Below are 26,788 nucleotides of genomic sequence, written 5' to 3'. Positions count from 1 at the left end.
CTAAGCTCACCCTTTGTATTTGCAGGGCTTGGACAAAGACTAACTGGAAGTTGCAGCCTCAGGTCTGGTCCTAACTTCCCCTCTCTTTCCTTCCTAAACCACACAGCCTGCCTCAGGCATGCACCCAGGAAGACCGGGCTACATGTCTGTATTCCACCCTCTCCCCCAACCTCCTTCTCGGGCCTGGGGGTGCCCTGCTGACCAGGACTCTCCCTCAGCCAGCCTTGCTTCAGCCTCCCCTCGGCCTCTGTCGCAGCTGGGCTTCAACCTTGGGCTTCTGTGTCTGTCCTCGACAGGCCTGCTCACTCCATTTTAGCAAGAATTCTGTCCAGCCGGTTTAGCCACAATCCCCTGCCTCATCCCCACCCCTCCCCAGGTGATATCACACCACCTGACTTGCCCTCTGCAAGAAGAGTTTCAGGCAGAACGGCTCCATCACCCATGCAGATTCTGCTTACTCATTTTCTGTCCAGTGACCCCCACATGGCTCCTGGGCTATAAATCATCACTTGTCCTTGTAGCACTCACACTTTAGCCAAGTCCTATACTGAGATCTCTTTGTTCTTATTGTAATAGTTCCTGAATAAATTCTCTTTTTCCTGCTTAGCTACAGCTCAGCTTTGGTTTTTATTTAATACCATGGGTGCCTGGACCCAGTGAATGCTGGCTAGGATGTGAAGAAAGGGGAGTAAACTCACACCGTGCTGGTGGGAATGTAAATTAGTACAGCCATCAAGGAATTCAGTATGGAACTTCCTTAAAAAACTAAAAGTAAATGTGCTATATGATCCAGCTATCCCACTTCTGGGATATACCAAAGGAAATGATTTCAACATAGCAAAGAGATATCTACTCGTCCATGTTCATGACAACAGTGTTCTTAGTAGCCAAGATACGGAGTCAACTTGGGCGTCTCTCTATGGATGAATGGATAAAGAAAATGCGGTATGTATACACAATGGAATATTAAACTATAGAAGGAATGAAAGTCTATCATTTGAAGAAAAATAAAGGATGGAAATGGATTACACTATGTGAAGTAAGTTAGATACCAGAAAGACAAATACCACATGTTCTCTCCCAAATGAGTATTCGGGAATCAAAGTAAAAGAAAAAGGGGGGAGGGGGAAGATGGATCCTAACTTAGAATGGGAAGGGGGGGAGAGGGGAAGCAGGAAGGTTGGGTAACAGGAGTGACACAGAGTTCTTTCGGTTGTTTGGGAGGAACACACTGGGATCTTAACCAGTTTGCCCTCTTGGCAAGAGAGGCTGCAAACCGGTCCTGAATGTCAGCAAGATGAGATGGAAATGAGCCTTGTTGCCCAGATGTTTGTGGTGTGGTGTGACTTCTTAGACTCCCCAGATGTACACCTGCATCATAAGTCTCCAACAACAGTCTCCTACTAAAACACATTAGTCTGTATTTTGTTAATTAAATATTTACATGTTTGGTATACACAATGCTGCTAAATAAATGTTTATGAATAACTTCAATGAACATTAAATGTTTTAAGGGATGATTTTTGATATCATCTTTATAAAATCACAAAGAAAGCCAAGAATTGTAAGTTTTATTGATGTCTAGGAAACTGCTTTTTCAGTACCAGGGCCTGAAAAGCTGACTTCTGCTTGTCAAATTGTACACAACATCCTGGGTTCAACCTGAAGTCAAACTCTCATTTATCAGTTTTTCATTTTTTTAAAAATATATATTGCATTAGAATGTTTTTGCCAGGAAGAAATGATGAATATTTAAGGATCCAGACATATTTATCCTGGTTTGAATATTATACAATATATGCATATATTATCAAAATATCACAGTTTCTCAAAAATATATACAATTTTATGTGTCAGTTAAAAATTTTAAAAAATAAAAATTAATGTTAAATAAAGCATCTTAGTTCAGAGTCACTGACAGAAATTAAATTTATTATTTTGCTATTTAATGAATAAAATGTAAATGTGACCCATATGCTCAATTCAACTACATTTCTGAGACAATATAAACAGAATGGAAAACAGAGAAACAATTTTAACTTTGGTTTTCTCTTATTTATCACTGGAGTTTAAGGGTCCAGGAGAATGTTTTTCCAAGAAGATTCCATTTAAGCCTCCTGTGCTCTTAAATGTAAATTAAACAGGGAAATACCAAAGGCACAATAAAATATCTCTAAGGGAAGACTACCAGAGAAAGCTATTTATCCTTGACTACACCATGAATTTAAATCTTTCTTCAAAGACTCCTGCAGAGTCCTGTGCTTAAGGAAACCATTCCTTACAAATCACGTGGACCTTTTGTCCATCAGTTTGAAACTACAGCAAGTCCACCTGAGACAAGAGAAGAAAAAAAAAAAAAAACCAACAACACCATTTTGTAATTGCTTTCTTTAAAACAGATGAATATTGCAGATGAAAATAGGCCTTCATCAATTTACCAATTTGATGTAAAAAAGAAGCACATGTTGTAGGAATTTTAGAAAATGTTTCCATTCGCTGGGACTTTTTCTTACTAGTTTCTTAAATAATGACTCGTAATCATTTCGTTCGAGGAAAACCCTGTTGTTTTGTGCTGTGAGTTTACCTGTGCTAGTTGCTTCAGATTGCAGCAAATATTCAGAATAGGGATTCTGTCCTTAACGAATACAGGAGACAGTCGGATAATTCATGCATTTTCAGCTCTTTGATGTCTTAGAGACGACAGCTCATGGGGCACACAGACATGAATGATGACTCACAGCGAGGTAGACACTAATTTAGACTCCAGGCTGAGGGTCCCTTTCTGATGCCCCACTGTACTGCTTCCATCGTCCCCACTCAGTGACCACAAAATAGCCCCCGCACCCCTGCACTTGTCCTGAGCACAAGACCAGTCAAACTGCCCACCAGCCACTCCTGAAATCATCTCCAGCTCCAAGGCCGAAACATTCCGTACCTCTTCGGTCCACAGTACTTCCCAAGGTACTTATGTGTTACACTTGACAGGTGGAGACAGAGCGAGAAACCAAGAGACCTCTCTCATCTGCTGGTTCACTCCCCAAGCACCTACAAAAACACCGCTTTGGCCAGGCCAAAGCCAGAAGCCGGGAACTCAAACCAGGTCCTGCACCTGAGTGCAGGGATCCAAGTACATGGAGGTACAACCTGCTGCTTCCCAGGATGCACAACAGTGGGAAGCAGAGCCAGGCGCTTTGATGTGGGCTGGGGGTGTTCCAACTGTCTTACGCTGTGCAAAATGCCTGCTCCTTCCTGCTGTATAAAAATGGACTATCTCGTCTGTCCAGTTGCACAACATGGACATCAAAGACTTATTTTATAAAAATTTTATGTTTTTATTTCTCCTATACAAAGTTGATGGAACCCCATTACGCCATTTATCTGCTTAAAAATACCAAAATGTGTTCCCCTTGGCCATCCTGAGAAAAATGTTAAAAATGTTTCTTCTAGGACCCAGGTCAGCCTCGGGAACCAGCACTGTCTGGTCTTCAAAGCAACAACTTAACTGAAATGGAAATTCCTAGAGCAACCAGGACATCAAGCGTTGTCCTCAATATGCTAACGACTCCTGACAGCTGAGCTGGACTTTTCTTACATTGACCACTACTCAAGGCTGAAGTTTACAATGCAGAATTTTTTCCTGGCTATGCATCAAATTTATAAACTAACACATGCTCTTTAAGTAACCCAAAGTGTGGAGAGAAATATTTGCATCTTGCCTTCATACGGTTCCACAAATCATTATTTCCTTAAGGCAAGATTCCATATCAATGTAATTTCCCATTTTTAATTCACGACATATAATTATGTGTAGAGATAGGCAAAAATTTTGCCCAAAACTTTGCCCTTTATACGTTCTCCATTTTATTGGATCCTAGTGGTGAGGGGATAGCATATTGAACTCTCTATTTTAGGAATATAATTTGGCATAATCAGAAAGTATTGATTTCAAATACATAAAGTGAGATAAGAAGAGATAAAACCAATTTACCGGATTGGAAGTTACCATTTTGGTTCAGGGGAAAGGATGGTTAATGGGCCATGTCCTTCTAAGCTATTAATATAGTGAAACAAATGACTGCTGGCAATATCTTTGCTTCTTGAATTGTGTTATAATTATAGCTCTTTCATACAGGTCATTTTACTATTGAAAAACAAATAACCAAAAGTGCTGTTGTAGTCTTTATAGACATTTGGAAGTACTCTTCAGTTTTGTGGCCACAGGCAGAGTTAAAAGTGAGAATTAGTGCACTTGATTTATTTGTGGAAATGATAGAAGGCTTGACAAGAAGGCGAGGATCTGATTATTAGAAACCTCCTGATACATACTGGTGCCTTATATTAAATTACTTGTTCTTGTTCAAATTACACTTTACGGTAAAGTCATGTTTGCAGGTTGTCAGAGCAATCAGGAAACTTGAGATTTCTCAATACAACATCTCTTTGCTATTTGAGTACCACATTTGTGGAGATCTTGTAATAATATCTGTTTCCAAATCTAAAGTATCCCTCACATGTCTACCGAGTTGGCAAGAAGTATATTTCTTTCTCAATAAAACCCAAGAAATGCCTTTATACAGCAAAAATGAAAGCAAAAACTTCACCTTACTTCTTTAATAAATTATATACAAGTATACAGATGAAGATACAGAGGAGTATTTTAAAATTTCACTTACTGGATTAAGGCACTTCAAAAAGCTCACAGAAAATAACCCCCCATGAAAAATTATGCATGGATTTCAAAATCTTTTGCACCAAAATAAATTTATCTTTTAGTGCCATTTTCCCATATACTTTATGAAATGCCCTTGTACCTGTGATAGTAATGTTCACCCTAGTGGGTCAAAACCTAAATTAAATGACAATACAGCTTCACTCTAATATTGTATGAAGAGGGGAGGAATCTTTATTCTTTTATTTCACAAATGAATTAGCGCATATTAAAGTGCAAAAAGATGTACTGAAAATTTTCAGGAAATGCTTTCTTTGGTACGTTATCCAATTCAACTCTCTGTGTAAATTTTTTTAAGCATTAAAAACAAAATCTGAGCACAAACCAACACTCTTCATACTCATAGAACACAAATGCTTGTGTTTTATTATAATACAACCAAAATATACATTTAACAATTTCTAATTATTTTATACAAGACTACATTTATCTCAAAATAGCAAAACTACAAATTCTAAATTGACGGCTAATCACTCTCAATACAAGAATTAAATTATGTGATTAATTATGGCTTCTGATAGATTTTGTCTTTTCCCCCAAAACCATCTATTTCAAACTTACCATAAATACCTTCTATTACAAATATTTAAAGGTGAGGTATAAGTCATGTGCCTACTCTTCTCTTTGTATTCTCAATACACAGAATCTGGGAATTTTAGAATTTTTTAAACCACATGGTAAGCTGAATTATTTAAATGTTTTGGTCATTTGCTGTGAGAAAAATATATAATTGTTCTAAAACGCTTTTCAAATATCTGTCTTTTTCAGTAATTGCAAAAAGGCTAGTAAATTCCAGAATATTATCAAAGACAAATTTGACATCATATTGGGAGGTGATTTTCACTTGTACATACATATGTGAAATAAATATTATATTGTCAAAATCTGAATGAAATCAAGTTGTCCTTGGAAATTCAGCTTTGATCATAGTGAAAACTCAGCACTGTTGTTAACTAATCTTCCAGTTGAGTCTGCACAATTCAGCAGGAACAAAAGGTAACAGCATAAGAAGAACCAAGATGGAGACCAGAGACAAAATGCAAGAGAAGACAATTCTGTAGCCAGCATATTGTCAATGAGCATGACTGTAGCCAACAGAATGATGGCAACGACAGTCTGCATGAATTATAGTTCTTCTACTGTTGTGGCTTTTGGAAATTACTAAATTTCTTTTTTGCTATTTTTCCATTTCTTAAGTTATTTGGTTGAGTTTCAGGAATGTTTATTCAATGATGTGAATGTAGTGTTTTGAGTTTTTTGAGGAAAAAAAATGTTCTGCATAAATTAATTACTTAGGCTATCCATTTCTAAAAAAACTCTTAAAATGCTTGATAAATTGAATGTAAATGAATGCAGACAGGCGGGATTCCATTTAGCAGCATAAATAGCTGGAATGAAATGCAGGCGAGAACACACAAGGAAGTCAAAAGACATATGTATTGAAGACTAGAGAGAAAATAGGAAACCAAGAATAAACACAGTTTAAGACCCTCTCCATTGAGAGTTGATTCCTTACCATATTTGAAGCTGTTAACTATAATTTTCTTCTTCATTCTTTCAAAGAAAATCTGGTGAAGTTTTCAACAGTGAGGGAGTACAGAATGTGTTTGCAGACTTAATATATTCGCACTGTTCCTCTACGTGTACAAGACAATTAAACAATTAAATGCTGTCTAGATGTCCTCTATCATTAGAAACACACATACATCTTTGCCCCATATTATTTTTGTTACATAAAAATGTATTTAACTAATATTTCCAATATTTTTAAGAAATTGACCTAAGTTTTTATCCAAAGCAGCCTGAATAGTAGACAGTAGGCATAAAAGAAGTCCCACAAATTTTGTCTGAATAACTAAGATTAGAAAGATTTTAAAAATGGTTTGGATACCCACATATGGATGAGAATAAAATTTGTAATCTCACAAGTCAATCCTAACTTTTGCACTTCATGTAATTTTTCCAAACCCATCCATATTTTATTAAAACCGTCAGATACACAACTATTTGGAAATTTTTTCAAACATAAAGCCTGATCCCACTTACTTGCTTTGAGCTTGCTATGAATCTCTGGAACATTTTATCCCAGGAAATCAACAATTAGCAAGACTCATGTTAGGTTATTCAGTTAGTAGTCTGATTCTGCCACAACTATTCTTATGCATTATGTTTTCAAAAAGGATTTGTTCTGGTTCATGAAAATATCACTCCCATTATTCCTTCACGTTTCCCTACAGTGAAACATCTACACATGTCCATGAGTACATTACCAAAAGAGGACACCCCACCTGAATTATCAGTCTGACCACTCAGAGACAGGGAAGCAATGCAAGCGACATGAGTTTAGAAGGGAGATAATGCTCTGAACACGGAGCCAGTCGCAGATTCTGCGAGGAGTTGTCCTCTAACCTCACAGCTTTCTCACAGATTGTCTTTCAGAACGGGTATGAGAAACAAGCAATGTCTGTTATTTAGTTTTCTGAAAAGCTGTCCTTCATGTGAGGAAGTGACTAATTTTTCATTTCACACTATAAATGGCGTGAAAAGGCCAGACAGAAGAAGGCTGAGGGTTTTGTGTTAGGAGGAAAGGTGAGTCTCTGCTTAGACAGACAGGAAACACACCATGAAGATTCAGAAACAAAGCTGAATTGGAAACATTTGAAAGTGCTAAAAAATACGAAAACAGTTTATGCTAATGTGGGTGAGCTCCTTTTCTTTACCTGTGGTAGGCTTATTTATTGTTAAATTACTAAATCAATGCTACTAGAATTACAAAATATCACCTTGGAAATGCAAAAAAGTTGTGTAAAGGAAACTTGTCAAAGAGTTCATTTAACCCTTTCCGTTGTCGAAATTTTGCACTTGTCCTGTTCAACAAACGTACACCCACCACACCGCTATAGTCTACTTCACTCTAGCTCAATATGTATTGTATATTGTATATTGTGTTTTTTCTAGTCACTCAAATATAACCCAACAACCCAATAAGCAGGAGAGAATAAAGGCAGTTAATGGAAATAATATACAAAGTATGATAAATATTTAGAAAAAGGAGAGGAAATGCATACTGAAATATCATTGGTTATAAATAAAATGTGCTCATCCCTCCGTGATCCTTTAGAAATTTACTTTTTCTAAGACTTTTGCTGGCAGTTTGTTATAATTTGAGATTTTTTTTTTAACAGATGGACTACACATTGGCAGCTGCTTATACCCCAGTGAAAACAGCTCCATTACACTTTGTCTACTTTATTTGTGATTCTTCTTCCTTGTCATGGGGATAGGAGTTTTCCCCAAGGCCAGAATTTATGGCTCTCTTTCCTTTTGTCTCCCAAGAAATGTCATCAACATGTCTTCCCATCAGGATGTAGTACACATCATGATGTTGCCCCGATTGTATTAAAACCTTTTCCCATATCTAAAATATGCACTAAGCATTCTGTCCCTGTAGAGCTTAGCAAACATTCTAGAAGCATGTAACTGAGCACCAACTTCTGTGAACCTGTTACTCCTGACAAGTCCCAAGGAATCCTGGGCGGAACATTAATGCCCTTCCATAAATCAGTGTTGCAGAACAGCAAATATTATCCCTAGGGCCTGCGAGAAATAACGCCCCTCTCCAAATTCATGCATCACGCTCCAAAAATTGTGAATGGCTCTCTGGGAAAGTTCCTGTGGATGCTGGGAGCTGTTTTAAACTGTGTCTTGCCTCCAGTTCCTACCACAAGGTGGCCAGTTCCAGGGTGGAATGACACTTCCTCTGTTCACAAGGACACAGCACAGCTGCCCGGGAAGCTTCGTGCTTACTGGACATGTGAGGGAATACAGCACCTTGATCCAACATCGAATGTGATGCTTGTTTAGGTCCACTATTTACATTCATAATAAATTCAAAAATTCAAAACTGAATAACATTTACAAATGTAAAGCCCCTATTTCTTACACTGTGAAGGCATAGCTTTTGTTGTTGGAAAACAGGTTCAGATGAACATTTGCCCTTCCTCTCCCATATTCACCCTGTGCAGTCTTATTCAGATCACCGTTCTTGTGCCTCAGCAAAAGTCCTTGGAAAGCATTGATGAGCTAGCATAAGAGGCGTACAAAACAGAGGACAGTGTGTCTGCAGGAAGACTTCTACGCTTTGAGTTACACGGGAAGCTACGTAGCCACAGTCCTAGGAAGCGCGTCCAGCGCTCGGTGGTGTCTCCGATTCCGTTTCTTCCTCATCTCCTGCACGTGCTTCCACTTGGGACTGCCCTTGTTCCGCTGCCTCCGCTTCTCCCGGTGCCACATCTGCTCACAGTACTGGTCCAGGCTGAAGTTTGGGCTGCTCAGGATTTGCATGTAGTCTTTGTATCTCAACCGAGACTCAGCCAGCAGATCCTTGACCTTGCCCTCCTCATGCTCTGCCCTCTGGGTATTCTCCATCTGTTCGTTCTCAATGACGTTCAAAGTCAGCTTCACTATGGTGTGGATGAAAGTGTGCTCCTGCGCTTTGCAGTAATACAGTCCAGAGTCCTTCTTCTGCAGACTGCGGATCAGTAGCCCGTACTCCGTTTTGATGATCCTTTCATCAGGTTTCAACTGCAGGATTGGAAAAATGTAGGTAATAAATTAAAACCAGAGAGGGCTACGAGTTTCACTAAGATGAACCTAAAAGATAGATTCCCCGTCTCTCTGTCATCAAGCATAATACTGTCAGCCACAGTGGAAGAGGGTGAAAAAATTCATCGAAAGTCCTGGCCCCAAGGCACAGCCTGCGTTTTTCACATTCGTATTTGATTAGCTGGACCTCTGGAATACAGTTGGCTTAGAGAGGAATGAAAAGCTCTGAGAAGTAATGAAGCAAAACTGGAACCTATCAGATGACCTTCATCACAGAGACCTCAGCTATAACTGGTGTGCTAAGAGCACAGATTGGCATCTCACTTGCAGAACGAGAATGCAAACTTCACATCGTGCAGAAAAGGAGCCTTAGAGCATGCTATCCTATGTGCTGTGGAAGGAAACCATGATTCCAAAAGGAATTTGCTCTGTTTTCTAGGTATCGCCAAATACACGGTCTGAATGGCATATGGCAGCTGTAAGAGGTGACTTGTCAAAAGTCAAGTGGAAAGGCATGGACCCAGCCTTTCGGATGTTAGCACTGTAACTGAGCAGGACCATCGTCAGAAGGCTAGCAACATTTGAAGCTGAATTTCCCTTCTGACTGTGGATTGAATTTTGATACTGGGTGTACATGCGATACTTTAGACTGTGTCATTTGTGGAAATATTTGCCATACCTCGGTATAGTATAACATGGTAATGCGATTTCAAGTGTGAGAAAGCACAAGGAACAGAAAGAACTGGCTCAGAAATGTTATGCTCTTTGCCCTTTGAAGCAATATTATTCAAACAGTTAGCCTGCCTGGCCCACAGGCTGGTGTGAATGGCGAACCTATCTTCAGTAAAACTGGAGGCATGTTTGCCGACACAAGAACCCCGTTTAAAGCACGGTATTGTTGAGGGTCTGGGCATTCAGTAGAAGGGCAACAACACAACAAAGACGTCTGGAAGATTTCCCAGTTTACACATCTGCCCCTGCATTGTGGACTTTGAGCTGATGGAAATCAAGGAGGCCCAAGGAAGGCTAAATTAAATTTATTCACAGTGGGCGGACTACACTCAGCATCCTTATGTGGAAAATATGTAGGGAAAAGTCCCTCTGATTCTGGAAATATGAGAAAAGGAAAAGAAACATCTCTGGCTGCCAGCCCAGTTAACTAACAAGTCTATGCCGAGGCACCCTCTGGGCCACAGAAGTGCAGATGGAGGGGTTCTATTGAGGCCACGGGCAGGTCACAGCTCAGAGGCTTGGGTCATGGGGCTGCCTGGTCTCCAGGCCTGCCTTTGCCCAGCACTGAGTCCACATCTCAGGGATCTGTGTATGTGTCCCTTTGGAAAGCTGCTGGATGTGTAGTTTTCTTTCCTCATGGGTTTATTCCAAAAGCTGAGACATTTTAAAAACACTTTTGTAACAGAAACTAATCTTGAATTCATTCTCCGAAGCCCAAGGAGTCTCATGCCCAAAGAAAATGTGAATTTGAACTCCTGGGATTCTGAAGGTCCAGTCTTCAATGCAAACAGTAAACTCAAATTTAACACACTGTTCATTGTTTTTACTTTACATGAGGTTTTTTTTTTTTTTTAAATAAGTAAATCTTGGATCTAAAACACTGGTTTCCTGACCTAGATTCTGGTCTGTGCCGGCTCTGCCTCCTAGGATGGTTCATTTATCTTCCCCACGGCTCTCGCGTCTATCAGGTTGGTGGTGCAGCATATGGAGCATTTGGGGGAGTAAGAGCAAAGCTCTTGGAAGGTTAAGTGTGAAGCAGTCTGAGCAACATCATAGACTCTACCATCCTGCCTGAGAGGTAACGTTCCGGGGCTTTCCCAGCAGAGAGTGGCCCGAGGTGATCAGCATGGCTATCAGTGTGGGCACCTTCCGCACCAGTTCACTGCTAGGTTTCCTTTACATTCTTCTTGTTGATGGCAGAGCTGTCTTTAATGCGGCTCCTAGAAACTGGCACAGCTCCGGCTCCGGACTATTTATTATTCTCTTTAATCTTCTGACAGGGAGAAATTATGACTTAATTTTTCACACAACTCATGCAACATTTCGTTATTTTTGCTATTCACTTTCTGTTTCCTTGTTTATGATCGTTTGCCCTAGGTCTTGTTCCCACCCCTCCGTTTCACTCTAGTTCTGTCCCTACAGGGCTGAGGATTTCGTCAACACCTGGCTACTCATTACTTGGCCATGCTTCTTAACCTTGTCTTTCTTTCTGGATTTTCCTAATGTCTACTAGATCATTCCCCCAATTTTTTGACCTCCTAAAATCTCAAAAAGTATGTCTTTAGTAAAACAGCATCTCTAAAAAAAAATTTGAGTTGATATATTTTCCCAGGATTTCTGCAACATAGAGATAAAAATCTGTGACCCAGAAATTAAGTAGTCAGTGAACATTTTCCTACTCCTCCTTCTCATCCTTGATAACGCTTTTGCTGTGCTCCGAAACAGGATGCACAATGCCAACTGTCTCTCTCCGCGGTGAAAACCAGCACGGTCATTTTAGAAAAGTCAGCGCCTCTAAAAGAAAGAGGTACTGTAACCTCTGGCCACTGATTTAAACTCATGGAGTTGTCTCTTCCCTAGAATTGATAAGTAGGAACTGCTCAGCCTGACAAATCAAACTGGGGTCAACTCTTCATTTGCCTAATGTGAGCGAGGATAATGTATCTGGCATTATTAAATGTAGAACTTCAGGGAAGAGCCAATGAGAAGAGAAACATGGGAGGGACAGAGGACACTCAGGTACAAAACAGCAAGTAAAGGTCAGGGACTTTATCTTTGGATAATTCACCTGTCAGTGCTTTCACGGTTAATGCATTGCACATGTCTTGGAAGAAACTATGGCTTCAAGAATATCTTCTTTCTCCAAGAACAGAAGATATTACCAGGGGAGAAGTGGGATTAAATAAAGCAGAAAGCTTCCACCATGGAAAAAAGACATATCTATAAAACTGCAGTAAAATTTCTTTTGTGTATAAATGAAGCACTTTAAATTTAGAAACTTTTCTGTTTTCTAAGTTAAAGTGGGAGAAAAGGAACTTGAATCAAATCATTTGTACACATGTTTTTTTTAAAGGATATGACATGACACTGTACATGATGTATGTCTTAATATACCACAAAATCAATAATTAGTATCTTGGACAAGCAACTGCTCATTATTTAAAAAATCTATTTATACATTAGTAAGCATTTGACTAATTTATTTATTCAGTAAATATTAAATGTAAAATATAAAATGTGAATGTAAAAATAAAATCCCTAAATAAATAGAATATATATATATATATATACACACATATTTGCTGTTTCACTGGGGGAGAAATTTCTAAGTATAGTGAGTAAGGAATCACAGAGCTATAACTAATAGCTTTCCCTAAATAAAATATAAAACTTTTGAAAGAATGTTAGGAAATTTTAGAAACACAAAAATTAAAAGCTATAAAACAAAGTTACTTGCAAAATGTATGGCATTAAATTAATATCTATGCTACATACAGAGCATTTTAAAATAAATATGTCAGCATAAACTAAGTAAATGACAGGCACCACAATTCACTAAATACAACTGAAACCAACAGCTAAGAAACATGAGAAGGTACACGCACACTAACCTTCAAGGAAATAAATATTATCATTGCATTTTTCATTATCAAACTAGTAGACGTTTTCTTAAATTATGATGCACAATTTTGTCTCAGGAGTTCAAAAAAGTGTGATAATGATCAAAATGGTGATTTTGGTGGGAAATTTGCAATATTTCATTGTATATCTGAAGCCATAATAATAGTCAATACCTTTATCTCGCTTATTTGACTTCCAGGAATTTGTGCTAAAAGCATAGTTAGAAAAGTGAAGAAGAGATTTAGATATAGGGAAGCTCATTACTTTTATTTTCTTTTGAGAACAAGAATGATTTATGTAAAACAGAATACTCATGGACCCATGGCACTGTAGAGGGATGGGAGGAGGGGTAGCTAAGAAAAGGATGTTAATGTCAGATGATAAAGGCCAATGCTCACTTACACAGCTAGTGAGAAAACAGCGGGACCAGCCATGCTCATCGGCACTTAGTTCCTACTTTATAGGTTCCTGTAAATGTAAGGCCATTGATGCCGCTTTTATGATAAAAAAAAAAAAAAGGATCTGCCAATGGAAAATTCAAATAGCTGCAGAGATCTAAAAATATTGAAATCCACAGAGAAAATTCAGTACAGTAAATGTCATAAGGCATTGCCTATTTCATTCATTCAGCTCCCAGAAGTTCTATAGGAGCATAGGGACTGCCGATTAACTCGATTAACTCGCTGGTTACAGCATAAACATCATCAATTTTGAGAACAGCTTTATAAGCAAGTCACCAGATAACTGACTCATGACCTCCCCACAGCACCCAACTGTGAAGCAACCCAGTAAGGAAGTGTTCTCCTGGCAGCCAGCAAGCTGGTGACAGCTTCTCTGCCCAGGAGACCAGGGTCCTCCCTCTGGCTTTCTGTGAGTGGAGGAAAGATTCCAGACCCTGACCTCATGGGGGGAGCAGGAGGCCTCCCGCTGGGAAGCACCTCCCGTGGAGTCAGCCCTGCCCGGTCCTGAGCTCAGGAAGCTCACTGCCTACCCTGGGCAATGGGAAACGGCCTGTTCACAAAGACAGATGAAAATACCAGTTGAAATATTATAACCACACTACTTTCAAGCACAATTCAATAAATACATGATTTCTGCTCCATTGAAATTCATGGAGCATGGTACCATCATGACTGTGATATACTGTTGAAGGTACATTAAAGCAATGTGCAGCATTCTCAGGAAAATAAAGTGAATGCAAACAACCACGGGCAAATCAATGTATCTGTAACTGGGAGATCAGCCTAAGCAGAGCACCTCTTGTTTTTTTTTTTATTTTTTTTATTTTTTTAAAGACAGACTAAATTTGCCATGGAGAAAAAACTCATTTATTGAAGAATTATTTTAAAATGAGAAGCAATTATCAAAACATTATTAGCTGTAATACTGAAAATCCTGCCTTATGGCATCAAAGTAAGTAAAAAAAATTACATTAAAAACTTCAGATAATAGTTTCTAGATAAAAAAATACATGGCTTACATTTTGAAATTATAAATAATCATGTCTATATCAGACAATATTTCAATATATGTTGATAAAAACAAGACCCTTAAAATATTCATGGTAAACATGGATCTGCATAATTTATAATTTATGGATATCAGTAATAATAAAAAATAGTAAATTAAATGGAGAAATTAGCCATAGTAAAAAAAGAAGTTATTCCCCTTAATATTAACTATGGAAAGGGCAAACATTTTTGATAGATCTTGTGGATCCCAAGTGAAGAAAATGGGATTGACTTCTTCATGTAACAGTGGAACTTGATCTCTAAATCAGTTTCTTAGGACAAAGTGTGATTGTTCCCTTCCAAGTTTTCCCCACCTCAGCAGTAGTGACATTGGGCCAGGTAAATCTTCGCTGTGAGGAGCTGAGGGCTAGATGCTGTTTAGCTTCATGTCTGACCTCTACCAAGCAGTTGCAAGGCAGCAGAATCCACTCAACCTTCCCACCCACAAAGCTATGATGACCAGAAGTCTCCAGATTTTGCCAAATGTCAGCACTCTGGGAGCAAAGTTGCCTGAGGTTGAGCCCTCTTATTCTATATGGATGCTTGATTGATTACACGCACTATTTTAAATGTTTATAATCTTGTCAAGGAAGCTGGAGTTTTAGACAAATTTGGTGCACTTACTGACAAATGACAAAGAAATGGTGTTCCAATCTGCTAGAGAAGTTACAATCTGCTCATGACTCCTCTGATGTCAGGCCACAGTAAGAACCAACATTCTCTGAATGGTGCTTTGTCCTATTCCACATAGCCTCACTGGTGCAGGATTTCCGTAATTTTACACATGCATTTCACAGCTGTGGGAGCCTCTGCTATGAAATTCTATCTTCTCTTCTCATCTTCACAGTAACATTTGAATTTACTTTGTTCACCCTAGAAACTTCTGGCCACCAGGACTCCATGATGTTGCCGAAGGTTTCAGACCCATGCTCCAACTTAAGATAGCTAATTCTGAATCCTATTTTCATTCCATTACTCATTCCAGTCTCCTCACTTTAATATTTGGAGTTAGAGAACTCTTAAGTATCGCTGGCTTCTCTTTGGCAAATTCTATAAATAAATTATCTTTCTGAGATTCAAATAATAGTAATTAGGGTTTTCTCAGGCTGCCCAAACTCATCTCATTAAATTTAGTAATATATTCTAGCTATGTACCTCAAAAAACTCTTTAATATGTTTTAATCACATATACATGTTAGGAAACCAAGAAGAAAGAAACTGAAATAGAGTATCCATATTATTTTTCCTTACGCTCATTTAATTTTTACAAATACTTATTTATTTGAAAGCCAGAGAAATAGAGAAAAGAAGAGTTAGACACAGAGACATCTTCCTTAAACTGGTTCAATTGCCCAAATAGCTAACAACATCCAGGGCTGTGTCGGACCAAAGAAAGAGGCTGAACCTCCATTCGGATCAGCCACGTAGGGGTCAGCAGCCCAAGTACTTGGGCCATCATTTGCTGCCTCCCCAGTGCATTAGCACAGAGCTGGATCTGAAATACAGCAGCTGAGACCTGAACTATTCCGATATGATGCAGGGTCATATGCAGCATCATACGCAGCAGCAGAACCTACTGCACCACAACATTGGCCCCTGATTCAATTTTAATACATAAAAGTGAAAAGGTCTACAGGTCCAAATTCATCAATGAGAGAAATCTTCAACAACAACAACAACAACAACAACAAAAAACAAAGCCAAAGGCATACTACAAGGCTGTTATAATCAAAATGGCCTGGTACTGGCACAAAATAGGCACATGTACCAGTGAACAGAAAAGAAACCCCAGAAATTAATCCACACATTTACAACCAACTAATCTTTGACAAATAACCTAAAAATCGCTCCCTGGAGAAAGAACAGCCTCTTCAACAAACGGTGTTAGGAAAATTGCATCCATGCATGCAGAAGCATGAAACCACGTTTCTGCATACCTTACATCCTGCAGAAAAATCAATCACAATGGATCAAGGATCTAAACCATCAATTTACTCGAGGAAAACATAGGGGCATCACTGCATGATGTTCGCATAGGCAAAGACTTCTTGGATAAGACCAAAGCAGCACAAATAATAAAACCAAAAATAGACAAGTGGGATTACATCAGGCTAAGAAGCTTCTGCAATGAAAAGGAAATGCTCAACAAAGTGAAGAGGCAACCAACAAATGGGAGAAAATATTTGCAAACCATCCAATTGGATTAATACCCAGGATATATAAAGAGCTCAAGAGACTCGACAACAAAACAGTCCTAGTAAGAATTGAGCACAGATCATGAACAGGCATTTTTCAAAGGTTGAAACACAAGTGGCCAGCAGACACATGAAAAAATGCTCAGGATTACTAGCCACCAGGGAAATGAGGTTTCACCTCACCCCAGCTGGTATGGCTACCATCCAAAAATCAAAAAACAGCAAACGCTAATGAGGGATGAGGAGAAGAAGGTACCCTAATAACCCTAATACACTGTGGGAATGAAACCTGGTACGACCATTGTGAAAGACACTTTGCTGAGGGTATCCTCAGAAAATAGATCTACCAATATAATCCAGCCACTCTACTTCTGGGAATCTATCCAAAGGAAATTAAATCAGCATATGAAAGAGTTTCATGTACCCCCATTTTTACTGAAGCTCAATTCACAATAGGTAAGATATGGAATCAACTGTCTATCAACTGATGACTAGATAAAGAAAGTGTGGTATATATACACTGTGGAAACTGCACAGCTGTAAAAAAGGATGATCCAGGGCCGGCGCCGTGGCTCAATAGGCTAATCCTCCACCTTGCAGCACCGGCACACCGGGTTCTAGCCCCGGTCAGGGTGCCGAATTCTGTCCCGGTTGCCCCTCTTCCAGGCCAGCTCTCTGCTGTGGCCCAGGAGTGCAGTGGAGGATGGCCCAGGTGCTTGGGCCCTGTACCCCATGGGAGGCCAGGAGAAGCACCTGGTTCCTGGCTTCGGATTAGTGCAGTGTGCCAGCCGCAGCGTGCCAGCCCTGGTGGCCATTGGAGGGTGAACCAATGGCAAAGGAAGACCTTTCTCTCTGTCTCTCTCTCTCTCACTATCCACTCTGCCTGTCAAAAAATAAAATAAAATTAAAAAAGGATGATCCTGTTTTTTGAAACAAAATGGATGCAACAGGAAACTATTATTGGTGAAATAAGACAGTTCCCAAAAGACAAAAGTCACATGTTTTCTGTGATCTACAGTAGCTAACATATACAGTATAAAATATGTAATGTCTATGAGTGACATTGACATTTTTGGATTTGATTATTGGTTACAGCCCTTGTCTCTACACCTATGGAACAGTGGTCTTTCTACTTTTTGCTTGTTGAATTCTTTATTTAGCTGAGGATTAAGCCTGTGCTTATAAAGTAAATTAGAAATATATTATCACTAAAAATTAAAGAAAAAAAAGAAGAAAAGAAGGTGGGAGAGGGAAGGAGGAAGGGGAGTATCACTATATTCTTAGAATTATATCTATGACCTACATGAAATCTGTTTTCTTCTATTAATAAACATATATCTAATATTTTTATATAAACTCAATATTTTTTTTGTTTTTTGTTTTTTTTCGAAAGGCAGACTTATGGGGTGGGTGGGAGGAGACTCAGAGAAAAGAGGTCTTCCATCCACTTCATTCCTCAAATGGCCACTACAGCCAGGAGCCTCATCTTGATCTCCCAAATGGGTGCAGAGACCCAAGCACTGGAGCCACCCTTTGCTGCTTTCCCAGACATCCCAACAGGGAGCTGGATCTGAAGTGCAGCAGCTAGGACTCCAACTGGCGCCCATATGGGATACCAGTGCTGTAGGTGGTGGCCCAGCCCACTATGCCACAGTGCTGATTCCAGCATGTTTAGTTTCTAACCTAAATTGAGCACAATGTGATTTAAAATTTTATCATTCTGCTACATTAGAGTGAAACCTATAGTTATTCCTGATCAGGAAATTGTTCTAAAATAAAGGGAATCTATGAGAAATGATAATTAAAGGAAAATCACCTAAATTTCATTGAAAAATTCAGACTTGTTTTAAATAAGCATTTTATGACATTTGTATTACATTGGCCTATTCTTATCTGAAAGACATTATTGCCTTTGGTGCTAGTGAGCATAAACTGTTATTTTCCTTTTTATCAAATAATGATGATAGCACCATATGGCATTAAAACATGAATACCACTCAAAACCAAAAACTAGATTTAATTTTCACTCTTCTCTCAGGTAAATATTGGAAAACATACCTCCTCTCGATGCTCATCTCCTGACCGCTGGATATACCACTTAATAGTTGCTTGCTGGGATTTAGGTATACATTCCAGGAAAGTTGAATTAAATTCAATGCCAAAAATCACCTTTTCATCAGCAGTTTCATGACTAATGCCTGGAAAGAAAACATGGAATAGGAGATTAACCTTGACCTGGTTTTAAAAGCAATGGGAAAATAGTCTGATTTAGAACAGATGCTATGAGGAAAGAATCATACACATTATTAAAGAGAAAGGAAATTCATGTAATAATATTGTTACTCAAGAGTGTATCCAACAGATAGATTTTTTAAACTCTATACCTGTATTGTACTTTTTATTCTTTCATCACTATATTAACTATCTACAACTGGCTTTTTAAAAACAATAACTCACAAGATCTAATTCTAAACATTGACTTTCTTTCTCTGAGTTAAATAAGCCTTTTGCATAGTTTATTGCTTTTATTTCTTTGTTTATATGAGGTATGGCTAATTTTGTACACAATTCTGAGCAAGCATGCTTTCACTTTTAAACAGAAATTCTGTTGTGAACTGGTCCACAGAGCTAACCAGAAAACATTAAGAAATTTTCATGTCAACAAACTAAGTAACAGTGGGCTGTACTTGACAAAACTTTGTGTTGATGATAGCAAGCCAAAAGCTCCAGTACTCAGACTCTGGACTTGGTATTGTCTACCACATGTTTTCTCCAATTCAGAGAAATTATTTAGGCCAAAAAGTGCTTCCTGTGAGATGGTTAATGGAATGCTAAAGAGCAATGTCTCAGACACCTTATTCTCGTAAATCAACTGCACTATCAGAAATGCATTCCATTCAGAGGAGCCAAAGGCTGGATCCCATGTGTGATATAAGATCTGTAGCTCATATTTGATCAAATAAAATATGACAGCTGCTCAGCCCAGCCCAAACATGCACTTTTTCATCATATATTCAGATATCTCAATTTTCTACAGATGGGCCAACTTAGCATTTTCAGCACTGACCAAAGACTAAGGCATAAGAGACCTGAGTGAATCCTAACACATGACATCCTCAGCCAACGACACTGATACATGTGCACCCAACAGGTAGACTTACTTGCAAGAAACTTCTTTTGAACTTATTTTAACCAACAATAACTAAGTGAAGTATGGTGATACCACTATGAATTCACTCATCCAACCTTCAAAATGCATGGATTCTATTTAAAACCTGTAGTCTATCAACTATCTCCAGTTCAACAGTTATAGCTGTGGTTTTGCAGTTAATAAATTCCTAACACACGTAAACATCACTAGTGCCAATCAAGGAAGAGAAACACATGCACGAGACCAGTTTCCCGGGCGAGAAAGTCTGCCCAGAGAGCAGGGCAGATGCAGGGCTCAGGAGAAGCTCAGCCAACTGACTCCGCCAGAGAATCAGTCAATTTAGTAAAAGATAAATTAGAGAATCCCACTGGAAAAACGAAGCAACTAGTGAGCTGACTGTCTGAAATCATTTTTCAAATCAGTAATAACAGATGATGACACAAATTCCTCAATGTATCAGTTTGACTGAAAATGAATTTGCTTTCTTTCCAATTGTGTTTCATTTCTGGGTCTTAAATTGTGTTTAAAAATTGTAAAGTATGTGTTTGTTTAGATGCTTCTATATACATACACACTTACATATTTATATATATAATGTATATATTTATATATAATACATATTTTATATATATAATGTATAATGTATATATTTATATATATAATGTAACCCATATATCATTCTATGTGGCCTAGTTGTAAACATTTAAAAATGGTATACAATAGTGTTTTAAAATACTTAGAATATCTCCTCATTGAATGTAAAATGACTTGGGATATTTTAACATTTCAGAATGAAATAAAAAGATTTTTTTCATGGTGAAATTCCTGGAATATTTGTATAATATATATATGCATATAGATGTATGACATATCATTGAAGTGCAGGGCTAGATCCACTTAACAGTTAAACACAGCTCATTTATGTACATTGATGATTCTTTATCACTAATAATCATGTAGCATCACAGCATTTAACAAACAAAGCAATAAGCAAGGATAAGAAAGACGGAAGAAAGGAAACATCTATTTGTCAGCCATTGAAGCCTGGATTATCTAATAATGTACATCCCAATTTTATGGTGGATTAGATACAGGTATTTCCCTTCCTCTTCACAACGAATCACTGTGCAAATGTGCTCCCTTTTCTCCTTTAGTACTGAAACTGCTTTAGAGTGTAAGTACCCTTGTAACATGTAAGTCTTACAATTGATTCTCTACAGCCAGACTCTCCTATTCCCATCAATTATCTATCCATGCGACAGTTTCTTTTCCTTTAAAAAACAGCTTTGTGGGGCGAGTGTTCGGTGCAGTGGCTGGGTGTACTTGGGACACCTGCTGCCCACAGAAGAGCGCCAGAGGTCAAGCCATAGCTCTGCTCCTGCTGCAGGTTCCCTGCTAATGGGCACATGATGGCTCAGACGGCTGGGTTGCTGACACTCTTGTGGGAGACCCAGACCGAGTTCCTGGATGGGAGCTCTTGCTGTGCGTATCTGTCTCTGCCTGCCTTTCAAATGAAATGGAAATAACTAAATTCAAAAGGAACACTTGGAAGGTGCTAACTGCAAGGCACAGAAGGATGTGGTACCACAGAAACCCAGCTGCACAGGATACCATCTCTGGAAATAAAAGGCCCTGATTTGTAGCACTTGCCGATTTTCTTGTTTCAGACATACTTCCCATGGCTGATGAAGCTATCAACAGTTTAAAACCATCTCACAAAATACCTAAATGGTAAGCAAGTGGCTCTTTGAGGCCATAGGAAATGGCTCTGGCATGTCCTGGAATGCAAGTCAAGAGAAGAAAATGTTTCAAGGAAGAAGCAATTAGAAATAAAGTAAAAACAGGATGGCCCAAGTCCTTGGGCCCTGCACCTGCATGGGAGACCAGGAGAAGCACCTGGCTCCTGGCTTCGGATCAACGCGGTGTGCCGGCCACAGTGTGCCGGCCACAGTGGCCATTGTGGGGGGAGGGGGTGAACCAACGGAAAAAGGAAAGACCTTTCTGTCTGTCTCTCTCACTGTCCACTCTGCCTGTCAAAAAAAATAATAAAGAAAAAAGAAAAAGAAAGAGAGAAAGAGAAAGAGGGAGAGAGAGAGGGAGAGAGAGAGAGAGAGAAAGAGAGAGAGAGAAAGAAAAAACAAGAGCTGAAAATTGCCCATTGGATTTGGCAAGGAGACAATTGCCAGTAACCTTGACAAGGATGCATGGAGAGTGTGATGATGATGATGACGATGTGGAGGAGGAGGAAGAGGAGAAAAAACTACATGCAATGGGTTACAGACAACAAAGAAAAAGGATATGATGAGGTGGTGACAGTAACTGTGTGTGTCTCAGATACATGCTTTGTATCAGCCTGTAACATTTACCATCATCTGACATAGCATTTACTTTACTTGTTTTTATTGTTATTGCCTGCTTCCTTCCCTACAACACATTTGAATATTAGTTTCATGAATGAACATTTTCCTTTTTGTTCACTGCTGTATCCTCCCTGCCTAACCCACGAAGCTCACATGCTCACGTTTCACACTGCGGGCACAGCACCCAGGAATGCTCACTACAGAGAACACGGGATGCAACAGTGTGTCACCACACTGGGATAAAGACACACGATTCTTGACCATGGATTACTTTTCAAAAGAACGATGAGTTAAAAATAACTGTTTTGTTTGTAAATCAAAGGAACCTGGCCAGCCCACCAGTTTCAGACTATGAAATTGAGGCTGTTTCCAGCGCTGGTGTGGCGATTACTAACAACGTGATGCAGAAAAGTACGTTCCTCCTCTAGTTTTGTGCCCCTGTGTGCATGTCAGTGTTTTCTCTCTGATGGCACAGCTACAGAGTGGAAACTAGCTAAAGCTCAAGAACACGCAGTTTTCTCCTCTGTTTTCATATCAGACCCCCTCTCCACTCCTCACACTGCCCGCTCCTACTTACACTTCAAAATCTTCTATGCTGTTTTGTGTTTAAACACAGCCTCTTGTGATCTCTCTTTTTGCTAAACTCCCCTATCACTAATTGGGCCTTATGATATCTCCCCAAAGAGGCATGAGCTCTCCAAGGGGTTTCTTTGCCTCATGATTTATCCTGGACAATTAGATGCACGAGGAAGTAACTTAATAAATATTTACTATTGAATGAATACATGAATTAATAAGTGAATACAAACAAAGTACAGGCCACCTAAAACTTCTGTCTAATACGTACCTACACGTTTATCAGAATTTTCTGGGAGGTCTCTTTGAGTTTATTCTAAATGTCCAAATGTTTTTGGCTATATTCTACTTTATCTCTAATTGCAGATTTTAAACTTTACAAGGATGGATAAGGCCGTAAAAAAGAAACAAAAGCTATGGCACAGGGATTTTAAAAGACACATGAAACAAATCACGATGTCACAAAGGAACATTCACTTAGGCATGCAGACAAGGGGTTGACTTATAAAGTTCCCATTGCATTTCCAGAATATACACATTATACCAAATGAAATCTCGCGATATAATAGATGCTTCAAGTCACATAATAAAAAGTCACACAAAGAGCAGGCTAAACATTTTAAATGTGAGAAAAAGCACGTTAAAGCGATACTTACTGTCTTCTATATCCCAACACTGGGTGATTGGGTCCCCATACTTCACATCTTGGCGTCTAGCTCGCCTACAGAAACGGGATTGAATTGATTAGAATTTCTAGCATGAAAATCATGATATAGAAAGGTTTCATCTAACACCAATATCAACGGCAAATACTAAAGTATGCTTGTCTCATTGCTTAATTTAAATTCAGATCAATATTCCAAATGATTGAACATTAAACACCTGAATTTTACTTAATTACTATTATCTTCTTTTTCTCTGATTTGGTAAATTAGTCAGCAGAACAGGCTGAATAAAAACATAATCCACATTATATATGCATTAAAATGGGGAGAACCCGTCCTACACCCTTAGTAAGTTGTTGGGAAAATAATAATATCGGAAGAACTTTAGTGAGCCAGAAAATATGCACATATATGAAGGATTACGGCATAGATTTGACTAAGTGAAAAGTTAAACACTGACTGAAATAATGCAGACTCTTCAGGAAGGCCATGGAAATGCATATCATGAAAGAACAATGCATATATTTTTGAGATGTTTGCACCAAAACAAACTCATCTTCTAATTCCATTTTCCATGGGTATTTTGAAGCACTCTCATAGAAAGACGTGTTCAATTAAGCATGGGTGGCAGATGATGGGGTTGCCTGTAGCTTGTATTGTCTTTGCTGGTAGTAGCAGCAGCAGTAGGAGGAGGAGGAACTAATAATTAATAGTAAAGCTTTGTGTTATGCTATACATTTTCTTTAGGAGCAAATATTAACTACAGGGCAAAAAAACCCACAAAATCTGATGCATGAAGGCTAAGCATGCCTTACCGTCTTACAATGTATTTTCATTTGCTTTGTCTAGTTTATGTCACCGATTCAGGGATCACAACAATAATAAACCTTTTGCAGTATCTAGCATGTTCCTTAAGTTATGCTCACTGCATAACAACTGTGCAAAAGATTCATCCACTGTGCACATCTTTTGGTCCACATGGACATTATGTGGGCAAGGGACATCACAGTGCATGTCTGTAAGATCACAGACACAAATTTGAGAAACAGAAGAACAGATTACGATGTTATAAGGTAAATACGGCCAAGAATGATTTTTTTTTAACCTTGGCTTCTTATGCAACAGGGTCAATTCATCAAACTGAAGGTGTATTAGACTCTAATGAGCACTCTTGTTTTTTTAGCTTCTAGAAAAGCATTCTGGAGCCAGTACTGTGGCATAGCAGATTAAGCCACTGCCTGCAATGCTGGCTTCCCATGTGGGCTCCAGCTGGAGTCCAGGGTGCTCCACTTCTGATCCAGGTTCCTGTTAATGGACCTGAGAAAACAGCAGATGGCTCCTACATCTCCCAGGTGGGAGACCTGGATGAAGCTCCTGGTTCCTGGTTTCAACCTGGCCCAGCCCTGGCCATTGAGGTCATTTGAGGAGTGAACCAGTAGAAGAAAGTATCCCTCTCTCTTTCTGCCTCTCTTTCTCTCTCTGTAAATCTGGCTTTCAAGGAAATAAATTTAAAAAAAATTTAAAGCATTCCCACAAAACTCACACTGATGAGTCTATTCTTGGGCAACAATTAAAAGAAAATGTTGGTGATGTTTTACTTTCAGATTCTCATTGTTGGGACTGGTGCTGTGGCAAAGCAGGTAAAGCTGCTGACTGCAGTGCCAGCATCCCATATGGGTGCCAGTTTTGTGTCCTGGCTGCTCCACTTCCAATTCAGCTCTCTGCTATGGCCGGGGAAAGCAGTAGAAGATGGCCCAAGTGCTTGGGCCCCTGCACCTGATTGGGAGACCTGGAAGAAGCTCCTGGCTCCTGGCTTCGGATCGGTGCAGCTCCGACCATTGTGGCCAGTTGGGGAGTGAAACAGTGGATGGAAGACCTCTCTCTCTCCCCCTCTCTCTCTTTCCCTCTCTCTGCCTCTCCTTCTCCCTCTGTGTAACTCTGCCTTTCAAATAAATAAATCTTTAAAAAAAAGTCATTAAAAAAGGAATTTAAAATGAGTTCATTTTGGTGTGAAAATGTTGAAATTCACGAATAGTTTTTTTTATAATATTCATTTCCATGAACTTTCTGAGGATCATTTTATATTTCTAAGTTAATTACAAAACAGTAGATATATGAGCATATAAGTATTAACAAATAGGAAGAGGGAATATAGAAGGCATAGTGAATAAAAACAAACTTTTCATAGTGTTTGCCAGAAATTAAATAATATAATATAAACAGCTTATCAGAACTTCTTAAAATTCTCCATTTCAGAATATTTTATCTTCCTTCAAAATTTAGTGTTACAGCAGACTCATAGAATGGCAAAAGCCCTAAACAGCACTCTGGCCTCAGAATCAGCCCTTAAGGCATTCAGATCTGGCTAAAAAGCCCATGTGAGTATTTCAGGCATGGAAAGCCAAGACACTGTGGCAAAAAACAACAACAACAACAACAACCAAACCCTAATTGAAAGATCTCTGTGAGTGAGATCCCAGTGGAAAGAACAGTCCATCAAGGAAAGAGGTACCTTTCTCTGAAGGGAGGAGAGAACTTCCACTTTGACTATGGCCTTGTCTAAATAAGATCGAAGTTGGCAAACTCAAAAGGCTTCCATAGCCTTGGCAACTCATGACAAGAGCCTCGGGTGATTACTGATGCCATAAACAAGAGTGTCAATTTGTTAAATCAATAACAGGAGTCACTGTGCACTTACTCCCCATGTAGGATCTCTGTCCTTAATGTGTTGTACTATGTGAATTAATGGTATAACTAGTAATCAGACAGTACTTTATACTTTGTGTTTCTGTGTGGGTGCAAACTGTTGAAATCTTTACTTAATATATACTAAATTGATCTGTATATAAAGATAATTGAAAATTAATCTTGATGTGAATGGGATGCGAGAGAGAGCGGGAGATGGGAGGGTTGTAGGTAGGAGGGAGTTTATGGGGGGAAAAAGCTGCTATAATCCAAAAGCTGTACTTTGGAAATTTATATTTATTAAATAAAAGTTAAAAAAAAATTAGTGTTAGAGGAGAGCATTTGGTCTAGGAGGTGAGATAGCAGGATGTCATGTGCTCGCCGCACTGCAGTGCCTGGGTTTCATTCCTGGTTCTGGCTCCTGACTCCAGCTCTCTGCTGGTGCAGACCCAGAGAGGTGGCAGCAGAGATGGCTCAAGTAATTGGGCTCCTACTACCCTCATGGGAGATCTGGATTGAGTTCTCAGCTCCTGGCTTCAGCATCGTCCCAGCTCCAGCCATGACAGGCATTGAGGGAGCAAACCAGCAGACAGAACTGCTGCACCTGTACCCCGCTCAAAGAAGCAAAAAAAAATTATGTGTGAAACTATAAAACAATACTATGATTGTAATGAGCTT

At 39.1% G+C, this 26,788-nt stretch overlaps 1 protein-coding gene across 1 annotated transcript in view; it reads right to left on the bottom strand.

Annotated features, from left to right (window-relative positions):
• Positions 1–4,719: 4,719 nt before the first annotated feature.
• Positions 4,720–26,788, bottom strand: part of SEMA3D (semaphorin 3D) — a 191,210-nt gene continuing 169,141 nt past the window's right edge. The window contains exons 17-19 of the mRNA XM_062179057.1: positions 23,417–23,481; positions 18,732–18,871; positions 4,720–9,313 (exon numbers count right to left, since the gene is read on the bottom strand). Of these exons, the coding sequence (XP_062035041.1) occupies positions 8,888–9,313; positions 18,732–18,871; positions 23,417–23,481 (631 nt within the window). The 3' untranslated portion in view covers positions 4,720–8,887. The remainder of the gene's footprint in view (positions 9,314–18,731; positions 18,872–23,416; positions 23,482–26,788) is intronic.

The sequence above is a fragment of the Lepus europaeus genome, chromosome 20 (assembly GCF_033115175.1).
Source record: "Lepus europaeus isolate LE1 chromosome 20, mLepTim1.pri, whole genome shotgun sequence".
Taxonomy (NCBI): Eukaryota; Metazoa; Chordata; class Mammalia; order Lagomorpha; family Leporidae; genus Lepus; species Lepus europaeus.
Note: the sequence above shows the minus strand (reverse complement) of the source record. Positions and strands in the feature narration are given on the sequence as shown.